This window comes from Myodes glareolus, chromosome 21, assembly GCF_982192425.1.
Source record: "Myodes glareolus chromosome 21, mMyoGla1.1, whole genome shotgun sequence".
NCBI lineage: Eukaryota > Metazoa > Chordata > Mammalia > Rodentia > Cricetidae > Myodes > Myodes glareolus.
Window position 1 is genome coordinate 63,841,630 of NC_142046.1, and position 14,044 is coordinate 63,855,673.

Below are 14,044 nucleotides of genomic sequence, written 5' to 3' on the forward strand. Positions count from 1 at the left end.
TGTCAAACTACAGTTAACGAGCAAGAAATGCTAAGAGGACAACAGATGCGAAAAGCCAGCAGTGAGAGTCAAGCGAAGTGCAGAAATTAGGCAAAAGCAAGTCACTTGACCTAACGAGAAGGGCAAGAAGGAAACGAAAGCCAAGCAACTGACTTTAACAAAAACATGACATACTTGGAACCACACAGACTTATTCTGGCAGCTATTTCTTCATGCTACAAGAGTGGGAAGAAACTAAGAGGCAAAGAGACAGAAAGGGAGATTTCTTCAGACGAGGGATGAATCATGCTCAAACAGGGACTGTGTCCCCCAAGCAGAAGGAAAGAGGACAGAGATTACAGATGTTGTCATGAACTGAGGGATCTGGCAACAACCTCGTTCAAAGGTTTTCTTCTTATTAAAGTTTTTCAAGGCCAAATTTTCTCAATTTAAGGCATGGCAGAAGAACAAGGTACTGTGCCTCTTTTGTTTATACAGATAAAGGACAACAGAAATACAAAGCACTAACTTCAATATTCCCTGGACACTCTTTTAGAAGGAGAGTGCCAATTTGAAAATTAGATTTCTCAATTCTATGTGGTTTTTCATTAAAACAATGAGTTATCTGAGCAACAGAGCGATGGAGCTATGCTATTCTAAGGATGTGATGAGGTTGAGGCATTGTATGAACTCCTTGCATTCCTCTGTTTACGTTCACCTCTTCAGCACTAGTGTAAATAACCTGATTTTATTTCCATTTTTTTAAGGACAAATATGCTTTCCTTGGTTCCAAATATTTCCTAAACTATGACTGCTAGGAAGACGGAGCCTCTTCAGAGTTGGAAGGTACCACCATGTTCGTCCTCTGGCGCCTCCGACCCTAGTCCACTACGGCATCACCTACTTTACTAGTGACTACGATTTAAATATTTAAAAGCACACTAATCTGCGTCTACAGATAAAAAGCACATCTTCCCTATTTCATACATACTCTTTGGCATGTGTTCATATCATTCTCATGAATATTTGATTGGTATAGTCGACATCAGCAACATTCAGGATGGCCTAAGTCGGTGTGTCTGTAGACACTCATAATAAAGGCTGTCGGGTTTCCCTGTCAAAACAAATGGTTTATGGGTTCTTTCTTGTTGCATTCTCTAGAGAGAAATGGCCACTGTCATGTATGACGTAGAAGAGTCACGGCACTGACAAAAACTCGATAGCCACATTTGACAGTGCGCTGTACTGCCCCCATTGTTAGACACGGTGTTCTAAATCATATCATGTAATGGCTATAGATTCAGTTACATACATGTTAACTTTGACTTCAAACAACTTGTCTGATTACATCCAAAGAGGAAAAGTAGAAATTTACTAATACAAGGACAAAGGACTTTATAGTTCTTTGTAAGATGTGTATAATTTCCAGTGGTTTGTTTTATAGGAAATAGCCTCATAAATTATGCCATCTGGTTCACGTGCTCCCCATCTGAGGTTTCCTGAGGAGTTTCTCAGTTATCCAGCGCCTATTTCTCGCTGAGCTGTTGTCTCAATTTCTGTGCTCAGTTTTGCCAGCTTGCTCCAGATGAAAAATTGGCCAAGTAGACCAGAAGCAAATAAAATGCAAAGTCAATAATGTTCAAAGCACTAAGCAGAAACAATATCCATATGGACAGAAGTATGCTCCCAATTAGACTACTGAAACCTCTCAAGCAGGAATCCCTCAGGTAAGAACCCATAAATCTCCAATGTCAATTTATTTTAATCTTTCGTATCTATGGTAAAACCTTTCAAAGCGTTACATAATTGAGTCTATAGAAGAGGACAAAGGGGAAATGAGTAGGTTCTTTCTCAATGTAGGCTCTAGGAAGTTAAAGATTGCCCAGCACGGTCCCCAAAGCAGCATCCAGACATAGTACATTCTAGTGATAGATCAAAGGGCTCGCTCGTCATTGGAGTATTTTGAAGTAAGCCTAACTTCTTCCTGTTTCTCAACTCTAATATTATCTGAATTTTGAGATGAAAATTGGGGACTACAAAAAATAATTTTGTGTTATTTATTTTCTGTGATAAAAGTAGTGCTTGAAATAGTTGTTTTGGGCTTGGGTGATGGTAGCCTACACCTTTAATCCCAGCACTTAGGCAGCAGAGGTAGGCAGGTCTGAGTTTGATGCCAGCCTGGTCTACAGAGCAAGTTCAAGAATAGCCAGAGCTATGCAGAGAAAACTGGTCATTGGGGGGAAAAATAGTTGTTTTGGGAGGAGTTTATAATTCCATCTTGTTTTAAAAGAAAAAAAATGTTTAAATTATAAAAGTATTAAAATGAATAATCATACCTCTCCATTAAAAAAGCAGAAAATTGTAGACACCAGAAGACCCTGTTTAAAAAAAAAAACAGAATTATCTGGATCTATTTTTACTATATTCTTTATTATTTAAAACAATTTTAAATTTAAAATATTATGGTCAGATTCTTTCCCGCCTCCAAGTCCTTCCAGATCCTCCCTTCTCCCTCTCCTTCCCCACCCAACTTTAAGCTCTCTCAAAAAACAAATACTCAGTACAAAAACAAAAGCCCCTAAAGTCAAATAAATAAATAAATAAATAAAACCAGAAAGGAAAAATAAACAAATAATGAAAAAAAATAAAACCAAAAAGGAAAAAAAAAACCAAAAACACCAAGCTGTAACCAAACAAAAGCGTGCACACACACACACACACACACACACACACACACACAAAGCCTGGGGGAGACTATTATAAGTTGGCAGGACTCCTGGACCTGTCTAGAGTGGTTGATATACCCAGTGTCATTCCATTAAAGGAAACTTATTTTTCACCCTCCCAGCTGGTATACCTGACAGTTCAGCTGTCAGTTTTTACTTCTGTGGTTGGGTTATCACCCATTCACTCATTCATTGAAAATATAATAAAGTAAAATATAGTAAAACAAACACTATCACACCAAAGTTAGACAAGACCAACCAACAGGAGGAAGAGTCCAAGAGGAGGCACAAGCACCAGAAAGGCTTCCTGTATCTATGGTCCACTTGTTACAGAAGCCGCCAGGAGGAAACCCAGGGCTCCATGCAAACTCAATACAAAACTTGCCACACTGCTCTCTTGATTGGCAGGAATTCCTTACCTGATAGTGCATCAGGATGTGCATGACATAGTCATACACCTCCTCGGCAACCCTTCCTTCAGGTCTCCAGGGAAAGAGCACAAATTCAATGCCAAGGAGCGGGACCAAGATGAGGGTAGCTCTCACGGCTTTCATGTAAAGATTGGACTCCGCTTGGTGAGTAACTTTCAACTTGGTGATGAGAACGCGTACAATATTTAATAGGAAAAAGAGATTTACCTGAAAAAAAATAAAAGAGCATCTAAAAGTCAGTTCGTGTTTAGTGCTAAGATGTTTTATGAGCATTGCAATTCTATAAAACTTGGACCATTTCATGTATAAGGACTGAAGACACATTTTGCATAATAATACATGTATTATTAGTGTATATTTCTCGAGTAATGCTGCTCAGTTTACAGGTCCATGAATTTTGGTGAAATTAACTTTTAGAAAAATAAAATTATGCTCTTAGGGATGGAGAGGGAGGAGGAGGGGGAGGAGGGAGGGGGAGGGTGTGGGGAGGAGGGGCGGAAATGGAAACTTTCATAATTTAATAAACTTTGAAAAAAAAGAAAAAGAAAATTATGGTAGAATCACTATGGAGCACATTCATTCAGGAAATATTTGAGTCATTTTCTTCGTTCATTTTCTATATAATATTAAGGCTTGTCTACAATTCCAAGTCAAGATCATAAACACTTTTAGAAAAAGGAATTGTTCTTAAGAAATGTTAGGTTTTAAGAATTTATTCGTGTGTGTGTGTGTGTGTGTGTGTGTGTGTGTGTGTGTGTGTACCCATGGAGGCCAGAGAAAGAAGTCAGAACCCTGGAACTAGAAATACAGGCGAGCTGCCCAATATGCAGCTGGGAACTGAACACAGGTCCTCTGGAAGAGCAGCAAGAGTTCTTCTCTACGAAGCCAACTCTCCAGCCTCAACAAACGTTAAATTTTAAAGAATTGCCTTCCCACCGGTGCCCGTACTGTAGACTCTCCAAGCATATACTGTGCCTCATAACTCTTTGCATATATTTGGTTTCTCTTCCTTTTTGTAATAATCATCACAGCGTCTTTTTATATAAATGTTTCTATAACAAGTACCTGAAATAAGACTGTATTTTTTTTGCTTATGAAGAGATGATCATACAACTGAACCAGCTGACATTCAATCTATATGATGAAATTTTGACTTGCTATAATTGTAAATGACTTTTCACAGCTACAATTTACTATTTATTGTCCTGTAGCAACTTTCCCAAAGGAATTGCATTGTCTTTGAAAAGGTCCATAGAAATCTGAAAATGGAATTTGACTCAGTAGTTAAGAACCTGTCTTATGAAGCATTAATTTCAATTCATCTATACCCTCCCATCCCTTTCATCCACGTTCTCTGTCAGACAGAGAGGGAGAACAAGGAAAAAAAATATTTGATTGAGATAGCCATTATGGGGCTAGCAAGAAACCTGGCACTAGGGAAATCCCCAGAAATCCACAAAGATGACCCCAGCTAAGACCCTAAGCAGTAGTGGAGAGGATGCCTGAACTGGCCTTTCCATGTAATCAGATTGATGACTACCTTAATTGTCATCCTAGAACCTTCATCCAGCAACTGATGGAAGCAGAGGCAGAGACCCGCAGCTAAGCACTGGGCTGAGTTCCCAGAGTCCATTTGAAGAGAGAGAGGAGCAATAATATGAGCAAAGGAGTCAAGACCATGATGGAGATACTCACAGAAACGGCTAACCTGAGCTAGTGGGAGCTCACTGACTTCAAAATGACAGTGGGGGAGCTTGCATAGCACCAAACTAGGCCCTCTGAATGTGGGTGACAGTTGCTTGGCTGTGGCAGTCTTGGGGCCATTGGCAATGAGACCAGGATTTATCCCTGCTGCTTGAACTGGATTTTTGGAGCCTATTCTCTTTGGAGGAACACCTCGCTCAGCCTAGATATAGGGGGGGAGGGCCTTGGTCCTACCTCAAAGTGATGTGCCAGACTTTGTTGACTCCCCATGGAAAGCCTTACCCTCGCTGAGGAGTGGATGGGGGTGGAGTGGGGGAATGAGGAAGATAGATGGATGGATGGATGGATGAGAGAGAGAGAGAGAGAGAGAGAGAGAGAGAGAGAGAGAGATGATAAATAAGATTCCTGATTTTTTTATCTATGTTTTTGAAAATTTTGTACATGAGCACTTCATTTTCATCATTCCCCCACTCTCCTCTTCTTTCCTGAAACCCCTTCAGATAAACCCCCCACCCCACACCCTCTCAAATTCATGGCCTCTTTTTCTTTATTATTGGTACATGTCTGTGTGTTTAGACATTCATATAAATATGTAGGTATCTCTGTAAGTGTTGTTTGTATGTTTCCATGTGCCCAGGGCTGAACACTCAGTTAGCTGGTTATGGTGTCCACCTCTGGGGGAGATGAAGAAGTACAGGTATTAGCGCAAGCTCAGAAACCTGTTATTGCTAGGACATCTGTGATGTTCAATAGCTGGTAAAAGCCACAAGGCATCGTCACATCACCATCGTGCCCAGGGCCACAGGAGGAAGCAGAGAGTCAGTAAAGCAACTACAGGAGCAGTGTTGAAGACTTTCACCCAAGGATGGGCAATGGTTTCTCACCTATGCCCTCAAGTGACCTAAACATCTCCAAGATCTCAAATTAAATGCACCCTTTCTCAACAGTGTATAAAAGTGTGGTGGTTGTGCCAGTGCCAGCTCGGGTAGGGGAGTGTGAAGGAGGTCTGAGTGAGAAAGAAGGATTGTGGCTTAAATGACTTCTTTATTAAAATTGTTCAAAGACACATGAAACAGAGCCCCACCTAGACTCTTGGGATTTAAACGGCCAATCAGGGACTCTGAAGTGAAAACAAGGACAGAACTATTCAATAGGTGAAGAAAGAGTCTTCTAGGGCACTCAGTCAGAGTCAAGCAGTGTGATGAGCTATGTGTCATTTTTATTGAGAATCCATCTCTGCTCCTTTCTCCCAAAGTTGGTATAGACAGGCTTTTCTGGAGATTGAGTTAGCTGTCATTACATTTTCCGTTTGGCAGTGCTTTTGCTTCATCAATATCTCTGGTTTGAAGAGTCTGAATCACAAATACCACTACACACTCTGAAAGTAGGCAATAAAATATTGACCTGGGCTTGTCACAGGTAGCCCGCACAGCATGTCTTGATTTCTTTGAGCTCTGTTCCAAACTGAATCATGGTGTCATGCGGAAACTACAGGTGAAGAATTGTTCAAAGAACTCTTTTGTGCATTTTTATCGTAATCTAGGCATTCTGTCAATCACATGCCAGGACAAGGTCATTTACTCCTGAAAAGAATTTTGTGGGGAATTCCTACTCTTTGCGGAATTCTGTTATTACAGAAGAGAAAGCAAAGTCACGCAAAGGTTAAAAATGAAATGAGCCCAAGCACCAGTTCCCCATAGTGACTGTTTGTAGCCAGTTGATATTTTCAGCATCTGGGTTTCAAATTGCTTGGCTATGAGCATGTGGGTTGGTATCTGTGTTCTATGCTGCTCCACGGGTTACTGGTGTCTCGTTCACACCTGTCATGTTGTTCTTATGACCATAGATTTAGACTATGTTTTGAATTTAGCATTGTGATGCCTTCTTGTTATTTTTGCTTAGAACTATTTTGTAAATTCTATATCTTTTGAGTCCATATGACTTTGCAATTGTTTTCCCAACTCTGTATAGAATGGCATTAACATTTTGATAGGTGTTGTGTACAAATCTGTTGATTGTTTGAGACAATACATTAGACATTTTAATAGTATTAATATTTTCAATCCATAGGACATCTTTCCATTTATGTGTATATCTACTACTATTTCCTTTATTTTTTTATAAATTTCATTGTTGAGATCTTTAATTTCCTTAAATTTATTTTTTTAGTTAGTTAAATTTATGAGTAGATATTTTTGTCTCTGTGTATGGATGGTGCAAACAGCATTATCTTTTAAATTTTTACTGTCAATTTGCTGTTGGTATAACAGTGACCATTATTGAGTTATATTTTACAAATATGAATCTTAAGGTATGAAGTGACTAGCAGGTCTACCTGTTGTGCAATATGAAATAGAAATAAGATCTAAATACAGGCAGCAATCGGTTACCAGTAGTCTCAGTTATGATGTATTTTTGAGACTACCTGGACAATGATCTTGCAAACTACATCAACAATGTTCTAAGGCAATCATGCAAACTAAATGAAAGCTGAAAAATTGGCAAATAATAGAATTTTTGTGTAAAAAGAATCTGAAAGCAAGAGTGAGAGGTGTTTAACCTGTTCTAGGAAATACACATCTTTTTCTTTTTTTATAAAACTTAATGCCAACGGCAAAATATCACTCTTAGGGAATGCAAATGCCTTAGGATCTCTCACACGCTGCGCCAGCATCTATTCATTTATTGCTCATTGAAGTAACATAATGAATGCACAACATGTGGCCTCTGCCGCCTTATATCTGAAAAAGTGCAGAAGATGAAACTGCACAGGCATCTTAGGGGCAAGGACCCCCAAAATGCACAGTTCCATTCTCATCCCTGGCCAGAAGAGGAGTATGTTCCTGGAATTATGGTTAGGAATGCCAGAAAGAAGCTCTGGCTTTTTAACTCTTCCTAAGTTAGCACCCTTGCCTCAAGACTATACATGGCCATGTGACCCAGAATCAAGTCCAGACATTAATCCTTTCTGACAAACAGCTTTGGAAATGGATCTCTAGATTTTCATGGTGAAATAGATTGTATCTATCCCTCAGTTTCAGCCTATTTCCTAAATGATTCTAGAGACTCTTCTTGGGAATGTTGTAGTAGTCTTGGAAGCCATTGAAGATTGGTATTAGGGCTCTCGTCTGGTTTATCAGGGAGAGCTATTTCCTCCAGGACAGAATTGAATCTTCCTCTGTCCCTACATAGAGACATAATGTACCTTAAGAGCTAGTCTAGCTGGACCTGTCCACCACCTGGGCACCCCACAGAAAACTGATTCATCTTAAGCCATGCTAAGGAGGTGGGAGGAATAATTATCACATCAATGTGGTAATCTGCTTATTCTAAAAAAAGAAGAAGAAGAAGAGGAAGAAGAAGAAGAAGAAGAAGAAGAAGAAGAAGAAGAAAAGGAGGAGGAGGAGGAGGAGGAGGAGGAGGAGGAAGCAGCAGCAAACGCTTGCAGAGTTTCCTCACATAACCCTGAGGAGAACGCCTATTTATCTGAGTTGCCCAGAGCAGTGTAAATTTTTCTTGTTGTGCTTTCTATCTCTTCTTCTAAAACTTAGCGTGCTTTTCCTGATGCCCTGGGATGTCTCCCTCTTTCTCTGAAGCTCCCGCCTGTCTTCTGCCATGTGGCTGCTTACAAACGTCATGCCTTTCTCTCTTCCTTCTCTTCCTTTCTCCAGCTGGGAAGATTTACAGATTGACTACTCTGTTGTTTTCTCTTAAACTGCAATAACATTGTCCCTTGGGTGTGTGTGTGTGTGTGTGTGTGTGTGTGTGTGTGTGTGTGTACATGCACATTATGTGCATATGTTTCTAAATTTAAATAAGGAGACTAAGAACCCAAAAGAGGAAATCAAAATTGCGATAGAGCTCTACAAATTATCTGGTAACATAGCCACACTCAGCAATCCAGCTGCTAACACATATTTAGTGATGGGTATTGTAATTACAGAGTACATCAAGCAGCGCTTTCTTCATTGGCCTGTTACTCTTGCGCAGCTGTGTCATGGTTTCCTGTCAGAGCCATCCTCTGTTCTGCGACTTGCCTCGGAAGGCAGGACTCATGGTATCATCACCCACGCTCTCTGACGCTCTGACATTCACTGTATTTGGCTAGTGAGAGGAACTAAGAAATCAGAGACAGGAAGAGAGAAAAGTCCGAGTATTTGTTTCTGCTTCTTCTTCCCTGCCTGGCTGTGGTCCGGTTACCAGCTATTTCCCACAAGCCCAAGCCAGAGTGCTTGCTGCATCGCTCTGATGATTTCTCTAACCCCTTTAGAACCGCTTCGACCTCACTTCAAGTTAGGCTGCAAAAGCAACTTCCTACACTTGGTCCCCAACACTTCTCCATCACTTGCAAATTAGCCATTTACTTTTCTTGCTCATTTCATACGTATGACACCTTCATTGAGCCCCATCAGTTAAACAGTGCATCGACTCTGACTAATGAGGGTGGAGAGGAGATTCAGGACATAGGAGCAGCAGTGAGAAACAGAGGGTTTTCGTTACACACCAGTAGAGCAGCACAAATCGGTCCATGGATGATGTAGAGGAGATGGGTATCTGAGCTGATCCAGCAACTAGGGGATAAAGTAAAGACAATAATGTATAAACAGAAGGTTTTCATTTTGCTTAGTTCTAATAGGAGTCACAAATGGAAGCCGTCTTACTTGTCGTTGTAATACATGCTTCTGGCCATGGCATGGATGCAGGCGGGTAGCAGTGGAAACCCTGCAGACGAAGCAGACGCAGATGAATGGATGTTTTTCCCTACAGGTGAGGCTTCTCAAAGAAAGGCACAAACATGACATCTGCAGACACTTCAGGAGCAAAAAATAATGAGTCACCTATGTCTGCTGTGTGATGGCAAACATATAGCCAAGCAGTAAATGTGACAAACTGTCAGGCTAGACTATCATACATTATTCTAAACCATTAAGATTCCAGAGATTAGAACCATAGCATGCTGCTAAGTCACAATTTTTAAAAAAATTTCTGTATTCATATAATTTCTGTGGGATGAACTTGGCGGACATGTAATATCAAACGTTGGGAAAATTTGAGACTGACAATCATTTCTATTATAAAAGACAGGCTTCACAGTAAGCCATGTTTTGCAGAAAAAAAAAGAAAAGATATGTTTCTTTTTTAAAATATTTATTTATTTATTATGTATACAATATTCTGTCTGTGTGTATGCCTGAAGGCCAGAAGAGGGCACCAGACCCCATTACAGATGGTTGTGAGCCACCATGTGGTTGCTGGGAATTGAACTCAGGTCCTTTGGAAGAGCAGGCAATGCTCTTAACCTCTGAGTCATCTCTCCAGCCCCAAGATATGTTTCTTATACCAAGATTTCTGCGTGTTTTGAAGAAGCTTCTAACTAAGCTCTTGAAAAAACTGAAGTGAAGAAATGTTTGATAGAGACAATTAGAATGTGCTAACAATTGGGTATGTGAACAGGCATATGTCTTTAAATCTACCTCAGTATCTACGCCTCCATCTGGTAGATAATTAAAGAATAAAATGTTTGCTTTATCTCTGAAAACTAGTCCTACGTGAATCAATTTCCTACATGTTATGTCCGTACACCTTAAGAAGCACAGCAGTAGGTCCCCGTTAGTTTTGATTGGCACACAGCGCCAGGAGATTATGTGGAAGAAGTAGATCTTTTACATACTTCAATTATCGACACCCCTAGTTTATAAAATGACAGTCTATGAAGATCTCTACAGGGCACTCAGATGACTCTCTGTGAGTTCAAAGCCTTCTTAATCTACATAGCAAGTTCTAAGCCGAAAAGATCCAGTCTCAAAGACAAATAGACAGACAAAGAAAGGAAGGAAAGATGGAAGGAAGGAAAGAGAAAGAGAGGGGGAAGAGAGAAAGAAAGGAAGGAAGAAAGGAAGAAAGGAAGGAAAGAATAGGAAGGGATGAGGGAGAAAGAAAGAAAGAGAGAGAGAGAGAGAGGAAGGAAGGAAGGAAGGAAGACAGACAGACAGACAGACAGACAGGCTAGGCCTGAATGGAGGGGGGAGGTGCCTTGGACTTCCCACAGGGCAGGATACCCCACCCTCTCTTAAGACTGGAGGGAAAGGGAGGAGGGAGTGGGGGAGCAGGAGGAGAATGGGAGGAAGGGAGGAAGTGGAAATTTTGAATGGAAAAATAAAAATATAAAAAAAAGAAAGAGAAAGAGAGAAATGGAAGGGAGGGAGGGAGAAAAGGAAGTTGGGAAGGAGGGAGGGAGGCAAGGAAGGAGGGAGGGAGGGAGGGAGGGAAGGAGGAAAACAGAGAGAGAAATAGGGAGGGAGGAGGAAGGGAGAGGGAAGGAAGGAAGGCAGAGAGAGAGAGAAATAGGGAGGCAGGGAAGGAGGGAGGGAGGGAGGGAGGGAAGGAGGAAAAGCAATCTCAAAGGTTCCTTGGTGGAGTTTAAAACACCAATGACTTCTTTTTACACACGACAAAAGAAATTCAAAAGAGTGCATAGACCAAATCCTTAATTCATAATTTTAATTCTATTGTTTTAGTCATTCAGCTAAGATAAGCTTGTCGCTGGAAAATCAAATGTTTAAAAAGTGTATTATTAGTCAAAATGAGCTAAAGAAACCATGAGTTTGTGACACTTTGCTTTCCATAGTTCAATCCATCACAGTGAGGAAAGCCTCAGCTCACATGTTAAGAGCAATTGATAATAAGTCACACTGCCTGAGAGCTGAAAGCCTTCTCAATCAGTTCGTTACAAAGGTCACGACAGTGGCACCTACCCCAGCCAAGAAAGTAATACCACATCAAGTGTTGCTTCTCTGCAAACACAGCCACCACGATGAGGGTGTGCAGGTAAATGCCTTCACAGAGCATCCAGAAGTAGTTACAGCCCATCAGGTAGAGATGGATGAACTGAGACACTTTGCAGCTCACCTGTGACAAGGGAAAAGGAGGTTCTTAGTCTACGAAATCCACATGGGATTCTTCATTCCCCGCCACACAACTGTGCGCACGAGGGTGTCTGGATCGCACAGTGCTCTTCTGAACACCACCCCGTGATGGCTCCAAAGTTCATAAGAACCATGTGGTGTTCCAAACAGTTCTGCAAAGTCCAAAATCTCCCTTTGCTTGAGGGTGTCTGTTTTTCTGATGTGTTCCGATTATTGCACAAGGCACACAAACTGTCCACCCGTCCACAGTTGCCCATCTCTTTGATTGTGGCTGTGGCTTTTGCTTAGAAAAACTTTGATAGCCTTATCTACACTTAATTAAACATATCCAAATACTTGGAAAATTTTGTAACCCTCATTTTGCAGGAATAAATAAAACTTACTGAGAAATTCTCTAATGAAGCTAAAGCACAGGGAAGGACATTTAGAGCTATCATGGATTAGAGCAAACAGCGAGGGCATGAATGTCATCCTAATGGCTCTGGACAATTACCATTTATACATAGTTACCAAATTTTTGGATATTTCTGTGAGGCATGCGCTTAAAATGGCCACACATTGTACAGACAAAAAGCTAGCAGCCGAAAAGTGAGATAATTTTCAAATATTCATATGATATTAATCAGGTCTGCATTCTACACAAAAGTCTATAATTTCACTTTCATTATTACATGTAGTAGCACCTTCCTAAAGGATATTTGTAATGTCACTTCCTCATCTGTGTGGAAATTCATTTACAAAATTTTAAGTAATGTGGTATGTGCTTTACAAGATGACAACCAAGTCTCTTAAAGACAAATTAATTTTAACTGTACAATTTGAGTATATTTATGATGTATTTAACCTTCAATAGTTATATAGGTATTACATTCTTTTCTAATGCATTTGATTCTGATGTCACTTTAATCCCAGCACTTGGGAGGCAGAGGCAGGCAGATATCTGAGTTTGAGGCCAGCCTGGTCAATAGAGCAAGTTCCAGGACAATCAGAATCACACAGAAAACAAAAAACAAAACAAAAAAATTTAAACAAAATTAATATAAATTATAATGGGAGAAAGCATTTAGACTATACTTCAAAAAATATTTCTATGAAGACTACTGATAATATAATCAAAAATATGCTTTTCTAAATAATAAATTCACTGTACTTTGACTTATACTTTGTTTATTAAATATATACCCTTGTACACAATTGTAGGATTTAGAAACTCCCATTGAGTTACACAATAAATCCTCTCATTTGTAGAGAAACTCATTTTGAAATAGCAGAATGTCAGCTAGTGTTTTATATTGCTAATTATATCCTGATCTGTTTCCTGCCCCAGTGACTTTAGAGAGAAACACAACAAAGATTAAATCACCCAGTTGTACATGTGCAAACCATGGGCAAAACTTCAGAGCTGTGTAAATTACCCTAAAAACACACATAAAACACGTGAGTGTTATTATTGACCCATTTGTTTCAAACTCCTTCCCTTCTCTGATTTCAGTAACTAGATAATATAATCCATAAAACACAGTTTGATGCTCCCAAGAGCACACACACACACCACACATACATATGCCACACATACACACACCCCACACATGCACACCACACACACAAACATACCACATACATATGCCACACACACGCACACACAAACCCACAGCATATAAATATGCCAAACACACACACACACACACACACCACACATGCACACCACATACACATACCACATATGCGCACACAAACACACATACACACCACACATGCACATCACACACACCACACACGCACACACAACACATATATGCACACTACACAAACACACGCAGCACACACATCATACAAACGCACAGACACCACACAAACATACACACACACACACACACACACACACACACACAAATCCATATCCAAAATTAGAGTTCTACAGCGATGTTAAACTAGACGTTTCCAAAAGTGTGATTACTTCTGCTATATACACATATATTTGAATCCAAGTATACCTTACATATAAATATTATAGAGAATTTATATGCATATAAATTTTAGCATACATTTTTAAATATGGCTTTAGGAAGAAAATGTTATCAGTGTCTATTGAGACAATGATTGGTAGAGCATTGGAACATTTTATTTTAATGGATTTTAGCTTTATTCTACATGCAAAGTATGTAAATCCTTATCTTCCTGGTTTTATGAATTTTTAATGTAAGCCTAATGCCAAAATATAATTTAAAGTTCCCATTACATATTGTTTTTTCTTTCGTGTAACAACTCAGTTGCTTTG

General features: G+C 39.9%; 1 protein-coding gene across 3 annotated transcripts in view; it reads right to left on the reverse strand.

The window, feature by feature from the left end:
• The window catches only part of Calcrl (calcitonin receptor like receptor), a 91,414-nt gene that overhangs the window by 7,732 nt on the left and 69,638 nt on the right, over window positions 1–14,044 (reverse strand). For 2 of the 3 annotated variants that reach the window (XM_048425866.3, XM_048425867.3), the window contains 5 exons: window positions 11,596–11,749; window positions 9,502–9,562; window positions 9,345–9,411; window positions 3,125–3,343; window positions 2,316–2,357 (listed from right to left, as the gene is read on the reverse strand). In XM_048425866.3, coding sequence (XP_048281823.1) covers window positions 2,316–2,357; window positions 3,125–3,343; window positions 9,345–9,411; window positions 9,502–9,562; window positions 11,596–11,749 — 543 coding nt within the window. Of the gene's footprint in view, window positions 1–2,309; window positions 2,358–3,124; window positions 3,344–9,344; window positions 9,412–9,501; window positions 9,563–11,595; window positions 11,750–14,044 lie in introns of those variants that run through there. The other variant, XM_087900102.1, reaches the window with a different exon arrangement.